General features: G+C 36.7%; 1 protein-coding gene and 1 non-coding gene across 2 annotated transcripts in view; one reads left to right on the forward strand and one right to left on the reverse strand.

Annotated features, from left to right (window-relative positions):
* LOC149821248 (inner membrane protein PPF-1, chloroplastic-like) overlaps nt 1-8,973 on the forward strand; it is a 37,197-nt gene extending 28,224 nt beyond the window's left edge. Inside the window, exons 9-11 of the mRNA XM_089982122.1 lie at nt 6,123-6,287; nt 6,365-6,485; nt 8,564-8,973. Of these exons, the coding sequence (XP_089838248.1) occupies nt 6,123-6,287; nt 6,365-6,485; nt 8,564-8,662 (385 nt within the window). The 3' untranslated portion in view covers nt 8,663-8,973. The remainder of the gene's footprint in view (nt 1-6,122; nt 6,288-6,364; nt 6,486-8,563) is intronic.
* Nucleotides 8,974-26,253: 17,280 nt separating this feature from the next.
* On the reverse strand, nt 26,254-26,356 carry LOC149821249 (small nucleolar RNA R71). The gene has a single exon (XR_016426924.1). It is a non-coding gene; the product is annotated as a small nucleolar RNA R71 (small nucleolar RNA).
* Between the last annotated feature and the right edge of the window lie 1,535 nt (nt 26,357-27,891).

Here is a 27,891-nt window from a genome sequence, read left to right on the forward strand (position 1 = left end):
GAGATGGACTGCCACTATGTCCGAGATGAAAGTTTGCGAGAGACTATATAATTGCCTTATGTGACTTCGGAATGTCAGTTGGCGAATTTTCACTAAGACCTTGCCTTCACCTCATTTTTTATTTCTTCTTGGCAAACTTTCGATGATCACATTGTATGTTTGAGGGGAAGTGTTATATATATATACCCATCAGGGGTATTTCAGTCATTTTACTCCTATAATAGGTGTCAACCTAGTGTTAAAATATATATATATATATATATATATATATATACTTGTATATATACATTCGTATATATACAAGTATATGTATACATATATGTATATATATATATACATATTCTAATTTATTGAAATACCCGATAGGGGTATTATTGTAATTTTGTCATTGTACCTTTCCTTTTCTTTTTTATCTTTTTCCTTTTTTCTTTTTCCTTTTTACTTTTTTGTCTTTTTATTTTTTTAGGATGACCACAAGGGGCCCCACTCTTGTAGTCGTTGGGGCCCCAACGGTCATATTTCTGACCGTTGGAGCTCCCAACGACTACAAGGGAGCCCCCTTGTAGTCTCTTCTTTAGAGCCTCCCTCCTCTATAAATAGAGGAGGTGTTCTTCTTCTCATGTATGGGTTTTATACCCCTCTCTCTTCTCTTCTTCAATAATATCCAACTTATGACTTTAAGTCATTTCCATATTTGAGAGTTTTTGTGTGTGCACATTTGGTATTTGTGTTCTTGGCTTTAGTGGTCACTCTTTAAGAGTGACATTTGCTCTATTGGTGCTTCCGCCTCTTTTCATTACATGGTATCAGAGCTCGGTTGGTGATTGGGCTTCTCTTTTATCATCTTGGAACGCGTGCCTCTCAAAGTTTTTGAAGAAGAGAAGAATATTTGGTGCCGATGGAACGTGACTCTAAAGTGGAGCTCTCTTTTAAGCTAAATGGGTCCAACTACCTCATGTGGGCCTCCGCTATGGAAAATCACCTAAGAGGTAAGAAACTTTGGGGTTTTGTTATGGGAACTACTCCCGAACCCTCTCTTGTTCTCACCAAAATTGAAAATGAGATTGAGAAGGCTTTAGATGGCGATGAGCGCATCAAAGCCATTAATGAACATCAATCCAAAATTGAGGATTGGGAAAGTAACCACGCCAAAATTTTGGCATGGTTTATGAATAATGTAGATCTTAAAAATTGTGCTAATATTGCCAAATTTAGAAGGGCCAATGAGGCTTGTTTTTTCCTTAAGAGTATGTATACCCAAAAGGATCTTGCTCGACAATTTTTTTGTCAAGAGAAAATCCGTTCTACCAAACAAATGGACATGAGTGTCCGGGACTACTTTAGCTCTCTAACCCCCCTTTGGGATGAGCTTGTTCTTCTTGAGCCTAAGTGGGTTGCTCCACAAGATATTGAGCTAAGAAGGGAACAAATTGAAAATGAGCACTTTTTTCAATTCCTTCATGGCCTTCGCCCGGAATTTGAACAAGTAAGGGCATCTCTTTTCCATAGAAGCAAAGCCCTACCTATTGAAGATGCCCTTGCCGAGATATGTCAAGAAGAGACTCGACTTGGTTTGAGCATTAAGGGTGATGATGTTTTGGCCGTTACTAGGCCCGGATCTAATGTTAAAGCATATAGACCTCCCCACTTTAACAAAAATAACTATGGACCTAGAAAGGGGATTATATGCCATTATTGTAATGAACCGGGGCACATAAGACCGGTTTGCCCAAAGCTTAAAGGAAAAGTTGCCGCGGTTGGAGAAGATTCTCCAAAGAAGGAAGAAAGCACCAAAGAAGGAGATATCAAAGAAACTCTAAATCACATCTCCGAAGTTCTCCAACATCTACTCAAGGCTTCTCCTTCAACATCCGGGGCCGCCATTGCCTACTCTTCATCTCCTCCAGGTATGTGGATACTAGACTCCGGTGCTTCTTTTCATATGACATCTCATAAAAATTCTCTTTCAAATGTTTTTTCCGAACCTATATCTTCTTGTGTTTCAACGACCGATGGTACATCATTAAAAATTGAAAGTATTGGATCCCTTAATTTTAAAAACTTTTTTGTTCCTAAAGTAAGAATCGTTCCTAAAATAAATTTAAACCTTTTTTCCGTATCTCAAATTACCGATCATGGACGCCAAGTCTCTTTCTCACCCAAGGATTGCACCGTGCAGGATCTCCAGTCAGGGAAGCTGATTGGGCAAGGCCATAGAAGGGGTGACCTCTATTTTATGGATTTTTTGACTCTTCCATCTAAGCCATCGTGCAATCTTGTAAAGGACAAAAGTATTGGAATATGGCATGAGAGACTTGGCCATCCAAATTTTGTAAAAATGTCTCTTTTTCCGTTTTTGAACAATACTTGTAAAGACAATCACATGACTTGTAAAGATTGCATTTTTGGGAAATCTAAAGCTATTTCATTTCCACAAAGAAGTTACTTTACCACTCGGCCATTTGAACTTATTCATTCCGATGTGTGGGGACCTTCCCCTATTTTGTCTAAAGGTGGTTTTTCGTATTACGTGGTATTTATTGATGATTTTACTCGATTCACATGGATTTACTTCCTAAGTCGTAAATCCAAAGTTTTTTCCTTTTTTAAAGAATTTCATGCAATGGTCAAAAACCAATTTTTGGGAAATCTATCTATTCTTAGATCCGATTCGGGAGGCGAATATATGTCCAATGATTTTCAAACCTATTTGAAAGAAAATGGAATTTTTCACCAACGTTCTTGTCCCAACACTCCGCAACAAAATGGCCTTGCGGAAAGAAAGCATAGGCACATAATAGAGACTACAAGAACGTTATTAATCTCAAGAAACATTCCAAAATCTTTTTGGGCCGAAGCGGTTCTAACCTCTTCATATCTTATCAATAGAACTCCTTCGTCCTCCTTGAAAAATCTTTCTCCATTTGAAAAACTTTACAATATGTCTCCCGATTATAAAAGACTAAGAATTTTTTGATGTAAATGTTTTGTTTTAACCCACAAGAATGATAAACTTTCCCCTAGGGCTATTGAATGCATTTTTTTGGGATATGGCGAAAAACAAAAAGGATATCGATGTTTTGACATACTTAAAAACAAGCCTTATATCTCTAAAGATGTCACATTTCTTGAAGAGGAAAGTGGTTTTTCGCACCAACCAAATGAAAATATTGATTATTCATTCTTATTTGACTTATTGCCTAAAGATGATCATATTGATCCTAATGAATCCCTTAGTGAAGATCTTGTTGAACATCCAAGCGATGATCAAAACTTAGAACAAAATGTTTCAAGACAAATACAAGTCTACTCTAGAAGGAATGAAAGGAATCCTCCTTGTGCCCTTGAAAGATTTTCCCAAAATGACTCCATCGAAGAGACTTCTCAAAGAAGGTCAAATCGGATTTCTAAAATATCAAATAGATTTGTTTCTTATGACTCTTTTTCGCCTAATTTTCGAGCATGTCTACTTGCTCTTCACTCCTTTCATGAACCATCTCATTACAATGATGCTAAGCAATATGCTCATTGGAATGATGCTATGCAACTTGAACTTAATGCCCTTAAAAAGGCACAAACTTGGGAAATCATTGATCCTCCCAATGACAAGAAACCCATTGGATGTAGATGGGTTTTTAAAGTGAAAACTAAGAGTGATGGTTCATTGGAAAGATATAAGGCTAGGTTGGTAGCCAAGGGATATGCCCAAGAGTATGGGGTAGATTATGATGAAACCTTTGCCCCCGTTGCTCGAATGACTAGTGTTCGAGCTCTCATTGCTATAGCCGCAGTTAAAAAATGGCCAATCTTTCAACTAGATGTCAAAAATGCCTTTTTGAATGATAATTTAAATAAAGAAGTATATATGGAACCGCCTCCGGGTATGGATTTAAATAGAAAAATTTTGAAATTAAAAAAGGCCTTATATGGTCTTAAGCAAGCTCCTAAAGCTTGGTATGATAGGTTTAGTAATGTATTAATAAATTTAGGTTTTTCTTCTTGTTATACTGACACTGCTCTTTTTGTTAAAAGGACAGGTGACTCCATTATTATGCTTCTGCTTTATGTTGATGATATGATCATCACTGGGAATGACATAAAGGGAGTAGATAATGTAAAGACCATGTTAAAAGACACTTTTGATATGTCTGACCTTGGTTATTTGAGATATTTTTTAGGGATTGAAGTGGCTTATTCCCCGCGAGGATACATCTTATCTCAGATGAAATTAGCTGCTGAAATTTGTGCCAAATCAGGAATATCTGATGAAAAGAAAGTTGAGACTCCTGAAGTCATTAATGCAAAACTGAGACTTGAAGATGGTGTTCTTCTCGAGGATCCAACCCCCTACCGTCAATTAATCGGATCTCTCACCTATCTATCCATCACACGTCCTGACATTGCTCATGCGGTTCATGCAGTAAGCCAGTTTCAGCATGCACCTACTTCAGTTCATATGGCAGCCGTATTGAGAATTGTCAGATATATCAAAAATACTATATCCAAAGGACTCTTCTTATCCTCTTCCTCCTCTCTTGACTTAACTGCTTTTACTGATGCTGACTGGGGAGGAAATCCCAATGATCGTATCTCAATAACCGGTCTTTGTATTTTTTTAGGTGAATCCCTCATTTCGTGGAGATGCAAGAAACAGCAGAAGGTCTCACTGTCATCCACTGAAGCTGAATATCGGGCCATGGCAATGACAACTATGGAAATCGTATGGCTCAGAAGTCTCCTTGCTGACATGGGCGTCCCCATTTCTACTCCCACCAAGCTCTGCTGTGACAACAAAAGTGCAATTTACATTGCTAGTAATCACACCTTTCATGAGCGGACCAAGCATATTGAAATTGACTGCCATTATGTTCGAGACGAATACCTCAGAGGGACTATCTCATTACCATATGTTACTTCAGAGCATCAACTAGCTGACTTCTTCACCAAGGCGCTCCCAACTCCACGATTCATGTTTCTCCTTAGCAAACTTTCGGTCTTCTCCCCGTAATGTTTGAGGGGGCGTGTTAAAAAATATATATATATATACATATACTTGTATATATACATTCGTATATATACAAGTATATGTATACATATATGTATATATATACATATTCTAATTTATTGAAATACCCGATAGGGGTATTATTGTAATTATGTCATTGTACCTTTCCTTTTCTTTTTTATCTTTTTCCTTTTTTCTTTTTCCTTTTTACTTTTTTGTCTTTTTATTTTTTTAGGATGACCACAAGGGGCCCCACTCTTGTAGTCGTTGGGGCCCCAACGGTCATATTTCTGACCGTTGGAGCTCCCAACGACTACAAGGGAGGCCCCTTGTAGTCTCTTCTTTAGAGCCTCCCTCCTCTATAAATAGAGGAGGTGTTCTCCTTCTCATGTATGGGTTTTATACCCCTCTCTCTTCTCTTCTTCAATAATATCCAACTTATGACTTTAAGTCATTTCCATATTTGAGAGTTTTTGTGTGTGCACATTTGGTATTTGTGTTCTTGGCTTTAGTGGTCACTCTTTAAGAGTGACATTTGCTCTATTGGTGCTTCCGCCTCTTTTCATTACAGTAGAAGCAGTTTTTCCTTTTATTTTATTTTTTCTTTCTTTTTGTTTTACATGTAATATGGCTGTTGTAGTTGGGCTGCCCCCACTCTCTCTTCTTTGTATTATAAATAGGGGTCTTCCCCCTTGTATTTTCTAATGCTTTCTAAATATTTTATTAAGAGAACTTATATTTTTTTGCTATGTGTTGGCCCTTAGTAGCCTTTGTTGTGCTTTTGAGTTTGTTCTCTTTTGGTGATTGTATTATCCCTTGGTGGATTAGTGCTTGTGCACTTCTTTTGTATTCTTGTTAACCCTTATTGGGTTCTCTATTGTATTTCAGCTTGTTTCGTAACTTGGGATTTATACCATCTCGTTCTTCACTTGTATATGTTACCATATTATGGAATTCCTTTAGAGTTCTTCCTAAATCATGAGTTGTCAAAAGCAATCATTTCACTAGATGTGGGAAATGCGAAAAACATATATTTGTTCTCAACGAATCCAATTTTTTCTCAGTTGTGGTTCATTTTACCTTCAGATGTAATGATTGCTTTGATCTGTTAATGTAGGTTCACAAATAATGTCCTGAGTACAGCGCAACAAGTATGGCTGCGGAAACTAGGTGGTGCAAAGCCTGTCATTGATGCAGGTGCAAGTGGCATAATTAGTGCAGGGCAGGCAAAGCGCTCTACTTCACAACCGGCTGGCAACCTTGAGGCCCCTCCTAGAGATAGGTTATTATTTTCTCTCACAATCTTTATGGCTTTACTCATCAAATGAATCATTACTTCATTGTGATATATTTCAATAGGTTTAAACAGTTGAAAGAAGAAGAGAAACGGAAGAAACTGAATAAAGCATTGCAAGCGGATGATGTTCAGATGTTAGCTTCCGATTCTGGTGAAAGCTTTGATGATGAGACGAAAGACAAGGTTAGTTACCATTTGAGGTGTTTAAAGCATTCATGGGTTTGACTTTGACATTCTCCCATGTACTTGGAATTTCTTTCCATATGGTACATGCATTTAGCTTCTTTTCATTCCATTTAAGTGTTTAAATGACATTTCTACTGGATTATATTTACTGAAAAGTTGGAACCCCTCAATAATACCTTTGGAACAGTGAAGGTTGTGGGTTGCAGGTTATGATAAATGTTGTTTATTGACTGCTTTCTGTTGGAAGTTTCTATATTAGCATCTTAATTGGCTTGGAATACTCCCGGCTACGGAGTGATTAAATGGAAAAAAGTGATTATGAACTGATACTAGGGTAAACTGCAGAAAGTTCAACTCAAGGATGACTGTAGATCTGAATAACCAAAATTACAACTTAAGCATCTCACATACCAAAACCATTTGACTGTTTATGGGCAGTAAAAACTCTGAATTTTCATCACATTGATTGCACTTTCCAATTCCACTTAAGAGCAGAGAAATGGGAATAAGTTGTTTTCTGTGACATGGTACTAAAAATTCTTAGCCCCAATTGATGACACTCACCTTATTGTTCTTGTAACTAATTCGTTAGATTCATAAATCTACTTACTTCTTGTGTACTGTTTCTTCTAGGATTTTGATATGATATTATATTACAGTATGTGAGATTTCTGACAAGAATATGAAGCATTAACTTGAAAACAGTCTTAAAACCTGTTGATATAATTAATTCTGTATGCACACGTGCACACTTTTTTTCTTGTTCACTTTTTCTTCTAGGATTTTGTTATGATATTATATTACAATTTGTGAGATTTCTGACAAGAATATGAAGCATCAACTTGAAAACATATTCTTAAAAACTGTTGATATAATTAATTCTGTATGCACACGCATGCACACTTTTTAACTACATAAGAATTGATATTTGTCCAGACTCCCAGTTGGCGCACACAAAAGGATAATTAGACCCATCACTGATGCATACTCAGAAACAAAGTTACAAATGAGCATATATTCACACAGACTAGTTGATAACTCATTCCAGATTGGCTTGAACACCAAAAATTCACACACTTTATGTTTGAGTTTAGGCTCTCATTTTCTTAGATCCAATAAAAAACAAAAAATTGGGAAAAGTTCTTGGTTATCATAGTTGAATTCACAGTAGTACACTTGTTAGTCTGAATAATTTCAAGGCACTAGGCATGAAGTCAATTCTCATTTGATTGTAATCAGAAAAGATTCTTTTATACCATGAATTTACATAGATCAAAGATTATAAACATAAAAGAAAAAAAAATCCCAATGGTGAAAGAAAGGGAAAACGTAATTTGATTTACTGCAGTCTTGCAAACTCTTTCTATTATGAGTGAATTAATCCTGGTCTAATTATACCCGAGATACCACTTTGGTATCTCATTAAGTTGTTCGTGAGTCAAATAGTTTGTATTGCAAAATAATTGGCTAGACTGCTTCTTGTTAAGCCTCATGAGGCGAATTGACACTCAAGAGCAATAAAAATAACTGGATCAATTGCACTTGCAGCATAGGCTTAACTTGTTTAAGTGCTTGTTGAGCTAAGGTGATGAACTACTGAATCAAATCTAAGCCTGGATCTGGTTTTCCAGCTCCAGAAGTGAGTGCAGAAACAACCTCTCTCTCTCTCTATATATATATATAAATTTTCCAAACGAGCCACCCAGGTGAGCTATCAAGGGATAGGAGTCCTGTCTTGGCAATTTAATTCCATGCATCTTGTTCCCATGACATGAAATAGAAGCTTAAGCCGTGCTAAATGGCGAGTTAGGAAGCATGCAAGGGTATCATAATTCTGGGCTCAGCAGCTTATCTGTATCCCTTTTCGAATAAATATTGGCAACTATAAGTAGTGGCGGAATATACGTCTTGTTTCTTTTTTTTCTCTTTTTCGTTATTTCTTCTTTTGGCATCATGAAATTATCATATAAGCTGAGATTCTTAAAAGTCTAAAAGAAACTCAAAAACATGGTTTCTTCCACAATTTATTCTAATCAGAATTTGTCACATTAAAAAGGATGTGGTATCTTCCACAGGATTTGGAGGAGGCATATGTTTCAAGTACTAGTCAACAAGTTGTAGATTATTCTTCACAGAGAAAGGGTAAGAAATCAAAGAGGAGACGATCAACCTGAGCATGCCTGACATGTCCCTTGAGCTTCTCTATGGTGTCTTATGCTTAGATTCTTCCAGTGGATGGCCCGTTTGAAGAGATTAAGCAGTGTATGTATGTTTTGATTATCATCTTTATTCTTCCTTTGAGCATTAGCTGATGGCATCAAGTGTATAAAGTTACATAGGGGTATACAATGCCTTTTTTTCCAGGCATATTTGTTATATGCTTGCTAGTTATTTAGAGAACATGTTAGTATTCTATTTCTTTACCAAGATGTTAAGTTCATATCAAATTTTGTGAAATTCAAGTGAGATGGTCGCATTGACACTATTGAGGACCGTGCTAGCAGGGATATTTATATGTTTTGTTCGTTAAATAACTGTAGTAAAATGTAATTAAAATCATCCATTTAGTGGTTATCTAAAAACAAAAAGAAAATCTGTCTATTTAGTACCAAGTGTTCAAGACATTAAGGATGATGGGGCAATCTCGTGTCTTGACCACTACTTGTTTTCTTCTTGGATAGTCCAGCTTGTTGGATCTAGTATGAGAATTGGATCCAGTGTAGGATTCAGTTCTTCTATAGCCATAGGGTCTCACACATGAATTAAATGGGCCACTTTTGTGGGAAGCAGATCAGGTCATGCTGAAAATGAGCGTTTTTGCTCATGCGGACATCGTGACCGTCTGTTTGCATTTTGGATGAATGCCACGTGGTTTTGTTGACTTTTGAGCTTTTTAAAATGCAAATCGGATGGCCACTATGTCAGCATGAGCAAAAACGCTCATTTTCAGCATGACCTGATCTGCTTCCACTTTTGTGGGCTTAATTAGTGGGGTATGGAATTCCACATTCTTTGGTCTGTTGCAGAATGTGGAGGGCCCATAACTCGGCGTTTGTTATGCCGGGAAGGTAACGGTTACTCCAAAGGAGGCTATAAGAGCCCAGCACCTGCGTACAAGATTGTGTGAAAAAAATCAATGTGCATTATCCCCCTTGATGCAGGTAGTTTACCGAAAACCCTTTCATCCTTTTTGTTGTTTCTCCTCTGCGCATACCACGGTCCTAGTTCCTTCACAGCTGGGGTTTGCCAGACTCTTACTGGTTACACAACGAAGTATATACCCATGGGTATCAAAGTCGAGACGACTCAGCACTTGGTGATGTTCACAAACCTCTCCGACAATATGAACAGACTCGTGGGTGAATCTAGACCAATAATTTGTAACTCTGAACATGCAACTCACTTGATGCAAGTCTATATTGTTGTGCAACTCAGCAAAGTTGGGGATTGTTGTCTTATATGGATAAAACATGACTGGTGAAGCAAACCTATTTTGTTTTGCAACCCAGCAAAGTCAGGTATTGTTGTCTTGTATGGATAAAACATGACTAGCCAAATTTCAAGCTGAGCCTATGCTGATGCCCTCAAGCTGGGCCAGCTTGTAAACACATTAGTTTTTTGCTTGCCCTGTTTCAAGCTTAAAGCCAGAATGGAAGATCGTCTGTTGATATTGTTGTCTACATGGATGCGAGCCACATCAAGAACTGAATTCTGGTGCTTTAAAAACTACAAGAACCATGTGAAGAAGATAAAACAGCAGTGTCTGAATCTGGCTATTACACAACCAAATGCTGCAATTAGTGGAAAATGAAGAAATCTTTATATTGACTTGTTGATCTCAGCAGTTCATCATCTAAGCCAAACACGATTATCATGCCAGAGGATGATACATTTAAGTTTAAGAACAATTTACAAAGGCGCCTAGCTTTTGCTGTATCTACAAAAGCATGACTTACATTTGACAAATTACAACTAACCGCTTCACTTTTACGGCTATATTTCAAAAAGCTGCTTCCACTCACCACTGTTAAGCTAACCTGAGTTCTCTCTCTCTCTCTCTCTCTCTCTCTCTCTCTCTCTCAATCAGGTCATCTTCCCTGCTTGATGGTAGTGAGATTCAGACCTGAAATCTTCCGTCCTGTTCGTGGTTTAAATGTAGATCTACTTCCCCCACCATGACAACCATCCTCCCCGCTATCAATGCCACCATTTAAAGGATTATATCATGACTACTAAGAAACACAAGCAACCTCACTTTGTTATCAGCCTATAAAATAAAATGATTTAAAGCTCTGAGGAACGTGCTACAGCAAGGCGACTCTCTGAAGGCAAGGGGTGCGCTGCCAGTTTACACCATTGGGAAAGCTACCCAGGGCCGGCTGGCTTCATTGAAGTTTGAGGCCACCGCCTAGGGCCTCCTATTTTGGAGGGGCGTCCTATCTGCAATATACGTTGCCAAAGTCACAAATTAGCTTCTCTGATTGTGTAACCATATATCTAAACCAAAAAATAATTGGCCTAAGTTCAAACAAGTGTGCTTATTAATATAAATAACAATAAAAATTTCTGTAATCATTTTGTCTGGAAAAGGATAAAAGTCCCAATTATTCTCATGGTGGTAATAGCATCAAGGATAATGTGGTGATTTTGGTGGGTAACTTGGTACTTGAGTGTTACATGCGAATCCGGTGGTTATTTAATTCTTAAGTAAAATCAAGGTTAAAGATCTACATTTGTGGGACTAGTCCTATTGAAATAGGTTGTACTGCTTCCTCTGTGCACTTTTGACTGTTTCCTTGTGGAACTATCAACTTAGACATTCCTGATGCGAGACTTCCAACATGACTCCATCTTCTGTCAGCTGTACATTTGTTATATCTGATGCACTGAATTATCTTGGCATCATGCTCAAATCTTGTGAACCACTGCTAAAGGTTTCCCATTTGAAATTGAATTTTAAAGCAATAAGAAATGTGGATTTTAGATAATATTTTTTAAACTATTTTAGGTTTTTTTGGTCTCTCTGTGTGTGTATATATATATATATATAAACCCAATTAGAATATTAAAAATCTAAGAAAAAAAGGTGCAACTCCTTTAATAAATAATATAATTTTTATGTACAATGAAAAAAATGATTTTCTTTTTTGGTTCATATCGCCTACCCCAATTGTTTTGGGATGAAGGCGTAGTTGTTATTGTTGTTGTTGTACAATGAAAAAAAATTAGGGTCTCGTTTGGAGGCCTCGCCTAGGGCCTTAAGTTCTCTTGAGCCAACCCCTGAAGCTACCTTAAGTACGTGAAGCATAGCCAGCGTGATTAGGTCCCTGATCCCAATGGTGATATTTCTCGGTTCCTAATGGAAAAAAAAATGATTTAAGCTAACTACCAAACAGGGAAGTAAACCACTATATGATACAACTCAGAGGTGAGAGTGCCCCACCTTTCAGACAAGCACCCATGTGCAGAATGCAGCCCGCTGCGCCTTGTTCAATACCACTAAGTGGATAGCATTTCAGGCGCTTATATTGGCTTGAACAAAAGATTGAAGAAATTCGTCGAATAGATGCATACATTTTATTATAAAAAATTTGAAGGTGTAGAGGTCCACTTGCAGAAGCATATCAGCAGGTAGCAGATTCTAGCATTCCATATAATAATAAATAGTAACAATAATCTCATATCCAACAGTCTTTCAGCAATGTATTGGTTTAGAGAATAAAGGTGCTTCCAGGGATATAGCTAGAATGGAATTAGTTGATGTCCGAAGAAGCAACAAACAATTATTTCAAGCTACATCAAATGATTAACTGTAGAAACTTGGGTTCAGCTGCTATACAATTGTAAGGCACCTGCACAGTTGGGCACCTGTAACTTAGCGACAATCGAATGATTATAAGCCCACTTCTACTCTTCTAGTTAGCAAAATGCAAACATAAGTCAACATGCAGAAGCTGCCTGTGTCCTCAACCGAGTTGTAACAACCTTGCAACCACGTTGGTGCTAGATTAGTGGCTTAACCAGCCACCTTGAGCTTCTCAAGCAGCAGCACGTACAAGCCAATCTTTTGCATAATATATCTAATCAACAGTCATCTTGCCGCGCTCCAAAATTTTAACCTTAAAATTTCAGGAAAAACGTTTTTTTTAAACAATAGAATATACAAATCAAGATTATCACAGTTACCATATCAAACCATATACTTAACTAATTATAGAAATCTGGGTATATCAACATCAATTGAATTGAATTAAAATAAAGTTCATATTATTCATTTGTTTAGTTACAGAACCATTCCTAAAATCCAATGTTCAAACCAACCAAACCCTCAAAAATACAAGAAACCAAAACCACCACATCAATAGGCAGTGAATAAAGTTCGTGGACAGCTGAACAATGTAGTATAACTCGGCCTCCTCCAAACCTAAAAATTATTCAAGTAAAGGGGTCAGAGAACCTGAGTCTGTGTAGGCAATAACATACTTGCATAATGTATGATATTAAAATACATTCAAATATGTCCTCAGATATATGAATCATGTCATACACATCTTAGCAGACTATAACATAAAAATCATACTAACAATTAAAATAACAGATAAGTTATATGCACATTCGCTTATGCTAAGTTTTGCATCAACACAATAAATTATGCATATATATGAATATTTACAAAATACATGAACAAATACAATATGCATGAACTTGCTATTTCAGCCTTGTGAATCCTTCATGCATGAATAACTTCTTATCTTCACTTATTATTTTTTTGCTTAAATGATGCATGCCATGTTTTATTTATATGCAATTCAAAATCTTGTTTCACTTGCCAATATCTGTTTGTGGGTACAACACAGACTCTACCGGATGAAAGTATGACTCGGGTTTGTATTTTCAAACAATTGTGTCTTATTAACCCGCGTGATGCTTCAAATGTGCATACTCTAGAGAGAAAATATAATTTTATAAAGAGAGTTTTCAACTCCTACAATCTTGATATATCAGATTTTTCTCATGAGTCTTATCTACCACACCACGGACAAATCATGACAGTTCTCCCAGTTACTGATCCTGTGGATGGGGGACAAAAGTAACCTTCCATGGTAAGTCAAATATCCCACAGAACCATCAGTATTATGTTTGCTCTCTCAATAAGCTCAAGAGAATTAATTTTATTTTGTTTTTTTTTATAATTAACACTCTTGTTAATAATGCCAATGTAAACATGCAACCATATTCAGGGTTTAAATGCAATAATATTCATGACACTCCATGTATGCTTTTGATTAGTCTCTACCATAAAATCAATACAATAATGTAATTATTATGCATTTACACAGTCAAGGTAGGGCAATCATTGATATTTATGCATGCTCAATACAATCAATAATGAAATACATTCATTTAACATGCATATCAGTTCAATATCCCATTTAAGCATCAACAAACATACTGCAAAAAGTAAAATATAACCTGACATTAACACATGCCATACTGTGCAGTTCAAATCCCTATTAATCTGATTTTAAAAAACCCACAATAAATCATAGGTACCAAATTTAACTCTCAAAATTTTAATGGGATTGTCGTATCATCTCAAAAACATAGTTCAAGAAACAGAATTGCAAAATTCATTGTAATAAAATCAGAAAAATTCTATGACTGAACCCAATTTAGAAAAATATCATACAGATCCTTTTAACTGTAGAAATTTAATCAAGTTTGAGAAATTTCTCAAGATTTTCAGAAAACTCTTTTAACAAAATTCTTTTTACAAATTCTTTTTATACATGTTACCTTTCACCCAGATTTTTCATAATTTATTTTGACTAGTTTTGATTATGGTTTTAGAGCTTTCAAAATATTTGGTTAGAACAGTCCTACTGACAGAGCAGAAAACCTATGCTCTATTCCAATGGATGTTTCAGCCTCGAAACTGATCCAAATGGGATAAAAAAAGATTCTATATTCAAGCTTCGATGTGTAGAATATTCTAGTATTTTTATTTTTATTTATTGATCTTTTTTTATAAAGATATTAAATTTTTTATGAAACTGGTCAGAACAAATAAACGAGGACTGAATAACTAAGATCCAAACACATGCCAAATCTATTAAGCAAGAACAAGAAACATGGTGAAACTCATATAATTACGATTTTTAGATGCTATAAACACATTTACAATATCATATAATACATTCATGATCATATTTAGGTTAATCTTGTTAAAACATTAACAAATATAATCCAAAATTATGAAACCTTCATAGAATATCTCAAATATGATTTCATTTATGCAAGAATCACAAGAGACATAAAAATAACATAGAATCATGGATTATTTATGCAATAATATATTATTAAATCATTTTATACATATCCTAATCTACCATACATGACAGATTAACTTTATTTATCATAAAACATCAAAACTCTAAAATATTTTTGGCATAACCTTTTTCAAAGAGATTTTCACATATTTTTAACCAAGATCTATGCAAGAAACATATTTATAGTATCAAGATTCATAGAGAAACACTCAAAAACATGCTTCTACATTCATTATTCATGGCAAACAATCAAATAAAAGAAGATCTATCTATTCAAATGATTTTTGCTTTTTAGGGATTCAAAACTGGTCTTTTCCAAATCATTTTCTCAAAACCGATCTTCTAAAACACCATTTTGGGTTTTCGAAAATATTTTTCATGTACATCTAATAGCCATAGATGTTTTAGGCATAGATTACATGGTGATCCAAGACCTAGATTAAAAAGAGGATATGTTAATGCATTCTGAAAGCGAATATCATAAAATTATAGATTCTCTACCAAAAACCTGATTTTCGTAATGATACCGTCGCTTTTTCTTCTACTCATACCTCATTCTGGGTTAGATTAGACATTCACCAAGGTGGTTGCAGGTCTCTAATGGAGGTCTAAACTTTTTTAATGGTTTGGAGGAAGAAGGAGATTTGAGGAAGAAGAAGGAAGAGATGCACATCCCTATCATAAGGGCCTCTATTTATAGATGAGCCTAGACAAGAGTCTTATCTCTAATATAAGAAATTAATATCTATTAATTTTCTTTATTAATAAATAAGTAAATAAATTATGGGTTCCAACTTATTAAATTTCAAAATTGATTAAGCTAGAGAAGAAATGTGAGTTCTTCTTACCCTGACTTAGGCTCTAATGACATGGTAACCTTCCGGGAGACCTACAGTCCCAAAGACTTAACAGAATTCGACGTTTAAATAGTTGATTTTATAGCCCTCGAAACACAGATCATTGTGGTGATCTTAGATTTAATCATACTTATACAGACCAACAATAAAATTTAGTCAATGGCAAAAATGTTGATTTTGACCTACAATTAGGCAAAAACTTCGGTCGATGATAAAACACTCAAATCAACACCAATTTAGATATGTAGATAGTCGATTTTGAAGCCCTTAAAATGAAGAACATCAATGTCAACTCCAAATTAATAGGTCAGGCACTGATCAATCAAAATTTATATTGAAACAATAATAACATTGTTGTAAATGTCCCACCCTATGGGTTTAATCCAATGAGATTGGATCCAAATATCCTGAGTTATATCCAACCCAATTCATCACTAATTAGATCCAAATGTCATGAAGTATAGCCAACCTAATTGGGTTAGATCCAAATACCATTAGTTAAATCCACTACCTAATTTAAGGTCCAAATCCATATTAAATTCTTATGTATGATTACATTCTCATTTCACGCCTAATTAAATTCTATATTAAATTTTATTTTAACTATTAACTCAATTTAATTTATAATTTTAATCTCAAATTGAAAATCAGATAAATTCTTGATTTCATTAATAGAATATATAAATAACGATTTAATAATTATTGAAAAATCACAGGTATTATATCCTATCCTCTTTAAAAAAAAATTATCCATGAAATTAACTAGGGTTACTCATCGAACAAGCTAAAATATTTCTCTTTCATAGCTTCTTCCGGTTCCCAAGTGCATTCCTCGATTCTGTGGTGTTGCCAATGCACTTTCACCAAGGGATTAACCTTCATTCGCAATACTTGATCTCGTCGGTCTAGAATCTCTGTCGGGTGCTCGTCAATCATGAGGTCATTCTGCACTTCCAAATCCTCATACTATATAATATATGTAAGGTCTGACACATACTTATTCAACATCGATACATGAAATACATTATGAATATTCGAGAATTGGAGAGGAAGTGCAAATTTGTATGCCACTCCTCCAACCTTCTCTTAAACCATAAATGGTCCCATGTACCTCAGGCTAAGCTTTCCTCTCTTGCTGAAACAAAATACACTCTTGATTGGTGAAACCTTGACGAATATATGATCTCCAACTTTGAAAGTAAGCTCACGTCGCTTTGCATCTGCATAACTCTTCTGACGACTCTGAGCGGTCAAAAGCCTCATGTGAATCATATGTACCTGATTGGTATAATGTTATAGCACTATTGAAGATTCGATAGACCGATCAACAACCTCACTCCAACAAATAGGCGATCTACAAGATCGTCTATACAATGCCTCATATGACGCCATACCTATGCTCGAGTGATAGTTATTGTTATATGCAAATTTTGCTAACTTTAGGTGTTTGCTCCAATCATCTTTCCGGTCTAATGCACAAGCCCAAAACATATCTTCTAGTGTTTGGATCATCCTCTTTGACTGGCCATCCGTCTGAGGATGAAAGCTCATACTAAACTTTAGCTTTGTCCCAAAAACGTTCTGCAATTGTCCCCAGAACTTCAACGTAAACCTCGAATCTTTGTCAGAAATGATCGATACGGGTACCCCATGTAACCTAACAATCTTATCTATATATAGATCTGCGAGGCTCTCTAAGGTCTGACTAGTCCTGACTAAAAAAAATGTGCTGACTTCGTAAAGCAATTTACAACCACCTATATAGCATCATACTGATGTCGGGTCTTGGGTAATCCCACCATAAAGTCCATGGTGATATCCTCCCACTTTCACTGGGGTATCTCTATATCCTGCATTAGTCCTCCAAGTTTTTGATGCTCAATCTTACCTGTTAGCACACTAAGCATCTAACAACATATTTTGCAATCTGTCTTTTCATCCCATTCCACCAAAAATTCATCTAAATATCTTTGAACATTTTGGTGCTGCATAGATGAATGGTATACTTAGATCAACATGCTTCTTTTAAAAGCTCTTTCTTCAATTCTGGATCATCTGGCACCCATAATCTCTATCCATACCATATGTTATCATCTTCTTCTAGGTGCAGATTCGACTCATCTTGTTGATAGGTTGATATCATCTTGCTAAATTATGGATCATCCTTTTGCTTATCAATGATACAGTCTATGTGGCCAGTTCTAACAGCTATACTGGCGATCTTGATCCTGCCCTACTTTGATCTAAAAGGATTCCACTGAATGAAATCTTCTAGAAGCTTTCACTCATTGCTTATGAGACATGATATTCTACTCTCTTTCCTGCTTAGGCTATCTACCACTACATTAACTTTTCTAGGATAATAAGAGATAGAAAAGTCATAGTCCTTCGGAAGTTCCAACCACCTACGTTGCCTCATATTGAGCTCCTTCTACAAGAAGATATACTTAAGGCTCTTGTGGTCCGATAAGACTTCAAATTGCTCCCCATATAGATAATGTCTTCATATTTTCAAAGCAAAAACAACTGCTGCCAACTTCATATCATGAATGAGATAGTTTTGCTCGTGAGTCTTCAACTGACAGGATGCATAAACGATTACCTTTCCATGTTGCATTAAGACACATCCCAGACCCACTCCTGAAGCATCACTATAAACAACAAAGCTTTCATGACCTGAAGGAAGAGTAAGTATTGGGGCCGTAGTAAGCCTTCTCTTAAGCTCCTGAAAACTCTCCTTGCACTGCTGTGTCCACATAAACTTCACACCCTTTCAAAGCAGCTTGGTCAACGGTGTGGCATTCTTAGAAAAATCCTAGATAAACCGCCTATAATATCTAGCAAGTCCTAAGAAACTGTGAATGTCCATGACACTCTTCGGTTGCTTTTAATTCAATACAACCTTCACCTATTAAAATACCAAAATTCATTTATCAACTTTCAATGAAATTTATAATTTCATAACCAAACATTATCATTTTATTGAAAGATTGCTCACCTTAGCTGGATCTACTGAAATCCCATCCTTAGAGATTACATGACCTAAAAACATTATCTGATCCAACCAAAATTCACACTTAGAGAATTTGACAAATAGCTCATGATCTCTAAGGATTTCTAAAATGATTTGAAGATGAAAACTGTGATTGTAAAACCCGTAAAATTTACAAAATTCTAAATAAATAAAAGTGGAGCATTTGTGTGAAATAATGAGATTTTATACTAAGCAATACAATTTTTGATGAATTGAGGTTTCTAGAACGGAATCAGTAGCAAACTCTCAAAAGTGATATTGGATCCAGATCTTGGCAGGATCCGATAATCCGACCCGGTTCATGAGACCCAATGATAAATTTAATGGTTTCGGGATAATAGCGTGAGATCCGAAACACATTTAAGGTAAGAGAGGGCAAGTTTAGAACCAACGGGTGAAAAATCCACCTGAAAATGGAAGAAATCCATCAACAAGGAAAAACGTTTAAATATGACATAAATAAAATTTTCTTGCAAAAGTAAACACCAAGTGATGGTGTGGTGTAGTGGTAGGACGCACGGTTGTGTGAAGCCACAACCCGAGTTCAAAACCCCGAGGCGCTCACGTAGAAGTGAAAATCATTATATTTTTCATGAAATCGGGAACAAAACTGAAAGGGGTAAATACAATTTAATTCATACACATTGCACCGAAAAGCAATGTAGCACAAGTGGTAGGGTTCGTTGCTCTATTGGTGGAAGACCCTGGTTCAAAACCCCCTGTGCACGGATTTTTCTTTTTGCACAAGAAAGTGACGATTTCTATAAAAAAAAGAAAAGAAGAAAACTCTACCTCATAACCACCTCCCACCAAAACCGTGTTGGAGTGGTTTTAGCTCCTCTTTTTTTTCAAGAAACAAGAAAAAAATCCCACCAAATGGGGGAGGGTACCACTAAAAGAAAAAAAAATGAAGTTTGAATAACTTTGCTAATAAGAGGGAGGGGTAGTATTGGAAACTCCAATCACCCACTAAAAAGGTGGGTTGGAGATTAGGTTTTTGAAACAAATTAAAAATTTCCCTAAGTAGGGAAGTAACTTAAATGTGGTGAAAGGAGAAAACGGCTGGATTGTTTTCTCTCTCTCTCTCTCTCTCTACGTTTTGCCTCTTATTCTTCTCTTCCACTGGGAAGGTAAACCTCCATTGTTGGGACTGTGTGAACCTCCATCAACGACGTGGTGTGCCGCTTCAACAAAGAAAAGAAGGTGCATTTGTTGCCATCGTGAGTCTTTAAAGAGGTAAGAGGCGTTGTTATTTGTATGTGGGTTTAATGCCTCATTGCACATCTATGCTGCAACGCCTTCATTTTCTTTCCTCTTTGACGGTGCCATTGTGTTTGCTGGTGGGTGTGTGTGGATGGCATCGTGAGACATTTATATGCGCTGGACCTCTATTCATCCACACGACAATACCAAGAGGATGAGGCCAGCAACCTTAGCCAGTGTTGACGCAAGGACCTTGTGGTACATCTATGAGTATGCACGTGGTCCTGCGCCAAGCTGTGTACAACTGTTAACACAACAATGGCTGAGGGAGGTTGGGTCATTCCGCAACCCTATAATGGTGCCCTTCTGGGTGTTCTGGGATCCAGGGGAATGCTAATGTGATTTTTTTTTTATTCAGTTTGTAGCTTGTATAATAACTATTGAACGATCTCCTCTGACGTGAAATTCTGCATTCATTGTTTTGGTCTCTCACTCTTTGGCTTAATTGATATACAACCTTTGGTGCCGATACCTTGGCCCATTCAAAGAGGTTATTATGGAATAGGGTCTGCGTACTGTATGATTCTTTCTGCCATTGGTCAGTTAGTGTATTCCTTTTGGAATCCATAAATTGGGGTGTTGAGAAGGCTAAACTATTGGTGGTGAAATGTTGTTGTGAAAAAAAAAAATCTCTTCTGTAGTTTTTTTTGTTTGATTGGAATTTCTTCCTATTCAGCCAATTTGTATCATGCACCTTGTGGTTAAGAGATGAATTTAATTTATATTGTTGTTTTTATGCTTGACGTCTTTTATTTCACTTGCAGATCTAGGTTAACTGCCACCCCCATTAGATCCAATTTTCTGTTGATGTACACCTGGGTTACTTATATGCATAATGATTACATAATTGAAGTAATGCAATCTGCTGTATATCAATAACGTATAGTTATACTTCTTCAAGGTGTGATGGAATGTTATACTAGAACCAACATGCATGTTCCTCATTCACGATGGTCACTGATGATGCATGAAATGCACATCATGTAAACAAGTTTTTCATGCGTTTTGTATCAAGTTTAAGGTTTTAAACCCATGTTTAGATGTGTTTTGATAGTAAGGGGCTATGGTTCGAATTTCAGAAAAATCGGAGTTAAAATGAGAGAGTTATGGCTATTTCAGTGTTTGGGCACGGATTTCGAGGTGGATCGGATCCATATCCGACCCAATTAGGTCAATTGGACCTTGGATCAACTCTTAGAAAGCCGAAAACCCAACCCACACACCTATCCATACCCATTTCAAAAAGTTTTTCTAAAAACCCCCCAGAAAGTGGCGCCTAGCAATATTTTATTTTTTAACACTCTTTCTGAAAAATGTCAAAACTATAAATAGTTTTTTTTCAAGAACCCTAGGGGTCTTTTGGCTGTGTTTGGACGCCCCCTACAGTGACTCTACAGCAGCAGCTCCTTCCTCTCCATCTTCCCCAAGTGTTGGCCATTGAAGATCGACCTATGCTTGATTTTCAAGCATATTTTCAAGCTTTCTTTGTATTCTTTTCCTTTCTTTCTTATTCCTTGCTGTCTTTTCACCATTTTTCTGTACTTTTGCAGGTGTAGCAGAGGTGGAGACCATTAACCTTGGGCGGGAGTGCGCAACACACCACCAAGGTGAGCCGGCCCTACCTCCATCCGGCTTTCTACACCCTCCGATCGCGAATCGGCGCACATGCCATCATCGGTGGATCTCCAACGTGTAGCAGCTGCAATAGGTGCCGTTTTTGGTGAAGTACAGCATCCTTGAACTGTAGAAGACGTCTACATCCAGCCACGGTCCGCTCTTCTTCATCCCCCCGGTCGTCGGATCTTCCAAAAGGTAGGTCTTCTTCTTCCTTCTCTTCTAGATAAAACCGATTTGTGTGTGTGGTTTTCGTTTTGTTATTTTCTGTATGTTTCTTGTTTTTCTTTTTATTTCAACCTTAGAATAGCATTCGTGCATAGGCCAGCACGTTAGCTTAGGTTTATTTATTTGATTGATTCATTGGAATCGAGTTTTTATTGATTTTTCATCTTTTTTATAAAGATCGGCTAGATCTTCATCTAGCCGATTCTTCAAGTTTGTCATAAGTGTTCTTGATATTGTTTTACAGAAAATCCAAAAAAAAAAGTGTTCATTTTGATTTACTTTATTCGGTTTTTGTGTGGGTTGTATTTGGTTTTAATTAAAAAAAAAAAAAAAAATCCAAAATCGGCTAGACTTATTCTAGCCGATTCTTGATTTTTACAAAAATATTTTTCTGTTTTGATATTTTTGTTTTGTCCAGCATGTGTATTGTGTTGTTTTGCTGAAAATCCTATTCCAAAAAGTTTATTTTAATTCATTTTGATTGTGGGTGCTGCTTGTCTTGTTTTGATTGTATTTTTGAAAAAGAAAAAAAAAAATTTCGGCTAGAGATATTCTAGCCGATCTTTGTATTTTTGTTAAATGTTTGTGTTGATGTTGGTGAACCGTGCAGTTGCTGTGTGTTTTAGGTGTTAACAGCAGTATATAGTTGTGTTAGTCATTTCATTGTTTTAGGATTGATTTAATTAGTTGTTTTAATCAATTTTTCGTTTTTGTGTTTTGAGTCTATTGTTGAAAATTATAAAAATCAAGTTTTCTTTTTTTTTCATGTTTTTAATTCCAGCATAGTGCTGTTCTTGTTAGCATTAGTGTAATTAGGAGTCCTTTGTATTATTCTCTAATTTAGTTTTATCAAATTAGTGGTTATTTAGTTTTATTGCTTTTTGTTAATTTATAATTTTATTTTTTATTTTCGTGTGGTTCTTCTTCTTCCCCAAGGTGGGGCGGCAGCCATTAGAGCTCCCCTGGAGCTCTTGGTCGATTTTTTAGCAAGTCTTAATTGTCATTAATTGAGTTAGGAAGGTGTCTAGGTTCAATGTATTAGGGTTTTCTTTCCTAGCCGTTTTTAGGGGTTAATTAAGTATGTTTTGGGAATTAGGTTAGCATTAACTCCTAGGAAATCGTTTTCTTTATTTAATTCTTTTTATTCCCTAGGTAGATTTAATTCTTTTAGTTTAGAAAGTAGCCCCTATTAAAGTTGGCGATTTTGGAAAAAGGAGGCTCTTCAAAAGTCGTGTGAAGCATTTAAGGAAAATTTGGAATTTTGAATGGGCATTAAAGAAGGAGTTATTTCTTAACTTTGGAAAGTGTTTTTGGCATTAAACAAAAATTCCAATCTAGGCTCCATGATTTCCATAAAGCATTAAAAGCACTTTAATTCCATCTTGAAAAGCAAAAATCGTGGATTTCTAGATTGGTCTTTTCAGATTTCCAAAAAGGTATTAAAGGCAATTAAGGAGTGTAACTCCCTCTTTAAATGGGGCGATTTTTGAGAATCCAAAGCATTTCAAAGTTTGAATATTGGTAATTATTACATTCCTTTTTCCAACCTCCTCCATTAAAATCGTGAACTTTGGATTAATTGTAGCTTAATTAGGAGGTTACTACTTTAGTCTAGACCTAACCTAGTCAAACCGAGCCTAGGTCGAGTCAACCCCTAGTCTACACCCCCTTTGAGTCTAGTCAAAACCTAGCCTAGCCCAAGTCAAAGCCTAAACCGCACTTAGGTCAAGTCTAAGACCAAAGCCCAACCTTAGTCAAGTTTAGTGGAGTCAACCTTAACCTAAGTTAGGTCAACCTAGTCTACCTAACTTATCTAAGTCAACCCTAGTTGAGTCAAACTTAGTTCAAGCCTACTTAAACCGAGTTCACCCTAGTCTTGCTAAACCTACATCCAAAACCCAACCTTGGTCAAACCTAGTCAAAGACCTAACTCGGGTCAAAACTTAGTCTAAACTTAGTGAGTCAACCTTAGCTCGAACCTATCTCTTTCAACCTAGTCAAACCGAGCCTACCTAATCCCATCCGAGTGCATCCAAACCCAAACTGAACCTACTCAAGTCGAAACCGATACTAGATCGAGTCAACCAAGTGAATCCTAACCTTAGCCTTCGTTCTTTAGTCAAGTAAGTCATTTTTTATTATTTCCTTTGATTTCTATATTAATTAGTTTATTTATCTAATTTAGTTTTAGTGTAGAAGTGTGTGTACGTATAGCGTATTTATTCAGTATGTATGAAATGTGTTTTGTTGTGTTTTGAATGGTAGTTAGATATTAGTTAACTTAGGGGTTAGATTGCATTTTATTATTTAGCATAGTTGCATTTCCATTGTGAGTTAACTTAGTTCTAGTCATAAATTGCTTGTAGGTTTTGTGCGTCGTGCATTTAGTATTTTCCTAATTATCATCTGCGTATACACTGTTATACAGTGTCATTTAGATTGCATTAGGTGTAGATTGCATTTGATAGTGTTTCCATAGGTTCATAAAGTGAATAGTGCACTCAAATAAAAACCAGATTTTTGCCCTGTCGAAACAGAATTATTTTCTGATAAAAAACTCTGTGTTTTCCAAATTTATTTTTTCTATTCACTGTATTGACGTGTTATTTAACTGCAGACCAAAAATCAGCTCATTCGGAGTTGATTTGGTCTGATTTTTAAGCGTTTTGTGAAAACCGCTTTTTCTGGATTTTAAATTACAGGACTGGCGATATCCTGATTTTTCCCAGATTTGAAACGCTTATATCTGGAGTTCCAGATACTGTTTTTTAATTCTGTAAAAACTGTCATTTTGTTTAATCTATCAGTTGCAGAACAGAACAAATTTCGGGAAAATCGGACCTCGTTTGCCCTGTCAAACAGTGGTTTTCCGATAACCTGTCAGATTGCTAGTTTACACTAGTTAGGGGCAGTTTCGTAATTTTCTTAGTTTCGGCATTTTAGACTTGTTTCCAGTAGTTTCTGTATTTTAGAAGTTGCATAATCATCATACAGCATTAGTAGAAGTAATTTGGTTAATTTTAGAATTAATTTAGTATGTTATTTAATTTTTGTTTGATAAATAGCATTTGTTTATTATTTTCGTAGAATTAGACATAGTTTTAATTGTTGTTTGCATCATTAAAATAGAAAAGTAACTTTGTATTTTTCTGCATTTTTTAGGTTGAAAAGCATATTTAGTTTCCAGGGTTAGTATACAAGTGAAAAGATTCTCTAAGTGGCGAAAAGACAGAATTACCCTTGGCGTGGAGCAGAAGACTAAATGCTTGTTTATTGTTCTTTTAGTGCTTAATTGTAGTTGTATTCACTTTATAATTGTAGATTGTCATTTGATATTAATAAATTAAATTTTCTAGAATTATAGTGATTAATTCCTGTTCCCTGAGGATCGACCCGTACTTACCACTTTGTGGAAAGTCGGTTTTTATATTTTTGGTTGACGATTTTCCAAAGTTTTATTGAAAATAACTGTTTTAAAAAGAGCATTCCAAAATATCAACCAAATTTTGGCGCCGTTGCCGGGGAACGGCGAATTAATTACTTTATTTCTTAGAGTTTGATTTATTATTATTTTGTTTTAGTTAGTCAATTAGTTGTTTTCTTTTTAGTTAGTAGGATTAGTAAGTGAATATAGGATTAACATAGTTAGTAAATATAGGATTCACATATTGTTCTTTTTAGGATTCACTTAATTATCATTCTGCAAGGAGCGATTAGACAGGTGGGTTTTAGAAAAACATAGTTTGTGATTTCCTGTATTTATTTGTTTTAGCATTTTAGAATAGTTTACTTTGTATTTAATTATTTAGTATAGAATTCTGACATAGCTATATAGCATATTTGTTTGTTTTTAGTTACTGTTATTTGCTTATTTACATTTTAGTATCTGTGCTAGTTTAATTTTTTAGTTAGGTCGTTTGCTTACATCTGGTCTTAGTACCAGTGTATGCAGGGTCGACGAGGTCTAGGAACCCCATTACACCCATTTGTTGACAACCCAGAGAGAATTTTACATTCTCATCGAAGTTCGGCAACAATGGCTGACATGGATCCTCCACCTCCACCCCCAGTTCTTTCACGCCCTCTGCGGGAATACTTCATTCCCACAGACTATGTTCAGGCATCCTGCATTCGGAGACCCGATGTAGGAGCACCACATTATGAGATTAAGGCCAGCATTATTCAAATGCTTCCATCCTTTTATGGCCTTAGTCATGAGGATCCCTACCGACACTTAGATGAATTCCTCGAAATATGTTCTACTGTTAAGATACAGAATTTCGATGATGATGCATTGAGGTTGACTCTATTCCCTTTTTCATTGAAGGACAAAGCCAAGTATTGGCTAAAGTCCTTAGATTCTGTAGAAATAGAGTCCTGGGATCAGTTGCAACAGGAGTTTCTTCGAAAATACTTTCCCATTGGTCGCACGAACCAATATCGTAGAGCCATCACTAGCTTTTCAGAGTTAGATGGTGAGCGCTTTCATGAGACCTGGGAGAGAATGAAGGATCTCCTCAGGAAATGCCCCCATCATCAGGTGCCGAAATGGCAACTGGTGCAGAGTTTCTATGATGGATTGTCTGACAAGAATCGTCAGATGATCGACTCTTCATGCGGTGGGACATTCATGCTGAAGAGCGAGGACGAAGCATGGAGGCTATTTGATACATTGGCCGAGAATTCACTCCACCATGCTTCGAGCTCTCATTCTGATAGAGCCACACCCAGCATTCAGAAGAAAGCTGGCGTTCTTGAGATTGGTCCATCTACTGCACTGCAGTGTAAAGTAGACATGATTGCTCAGAAGCTGGACCAGCTTCTCTCAGGACCATCCACTACACAGCAGGTGTGTACTCTGTGTGCCAGTCCGACACACGAGATCACTGAGTGCCCTTCGGCAGCTCAGTACCCTGAATTTGTTCAAGAACAAGTTCAGGCAGCTCAGGGTTACGTCAGACCGCCAAATAACCCATTTTCATCGACATATAATCCGGGTTGGCGTAACCATCCCAATTTTTCTTGGAAGAATCCACAGTCTTCTATACAGTTGCCTTCTTCCTCTCAGCCAGTTCGGCAGTCATCTTTTACTCAGCCATTTCAAAGACCGAACTATTCTCAGTCTTCTTCTTCTTCAGTTCCTTCCCCGATTCAGCAGGAGTCTGCCCCGCAGACATCTTTTGAGGAGAGACTTCTCCAGGCATTTCAAGAGGTGAAAACCTCTAATCAGAACGCCTTCGAGAAGTGTAGCCAGATTTTGAGCTCGCATACGCAGTCCATTGCGAAGTTAGAGTCGCAAATGGGACAGTTAGCTGAGGCTATTAGTAGGAGACCCGAGGGTACATTGCCGAGTCAGGCTGTCATGAACCCGAAGGGTAAGGACCAGATGACTGGAGGCCTATTTCATACTGAGACACAGCAGCAGGCTAAATCAGTTATGGCCTTGAGGAGTGGACATGAGTATCACGTTGAGAGTAGAGAGAAGATAGAGGAGCCAGAGACCATTGTTTCACCTACGTCGGCTCAATCATCATCCCCATCCCCATCATCACCTTCATCATCTTTATCCTCAGAGAAGAAGAAGGATAGGAGTGAGCCTTCTCGCAAAGAGGAGGAGCCAGCAGAGTATATTCCCCCACCACCCTATCCCAAAGCATTAGAGTTTCCTGGTTATAGAGGGAAGCAAGGTGCGAAAATCCAGGACATGCTTGATATCTTCAAGCATGTACAGATCAACCTACCTTTGCTCGATGCTATTCAGCAGGTGCCGGCTTATGCCAAATTCCTGAAGGAGCTATGTACGCAAAAGAGGAAATCCAGAGAGCGAGTTCCTAACAGGGTCCATCTGACTGAGCAGGTGAGTTCAGTACTTCAGCATCAGACACCACCAAAGCTCAAGGACCCTGGAGCCCCTATCATTGCTTGTACTATAGGGAACATCCGGATAGAACGCGCATTGCTCGATCTTGGAGCAAGCGTGAACATTCTGCCCGGATATTTCTTTGATTCTTTCGGGTTAGGGGAGATGAGATCGACTCCGATTACACTTCAACTGGCAGATCGTTCCGTCAAGGTAC

This window comes from Nuphar pumila, chromosome 12 (assembly GCF_984573655.1).
Source record: "Nuphar pumila chromosome 12, dmNupPumi1.hap1.1, whole genome shotgun sequence".
Lineage (NCBI taxonomy): Eukaryota > Viridiplantae > Streptophyta > Magnoliopsida > Nymphaeales > Nymphaeaceae > Nuphar > Nuphar pumila.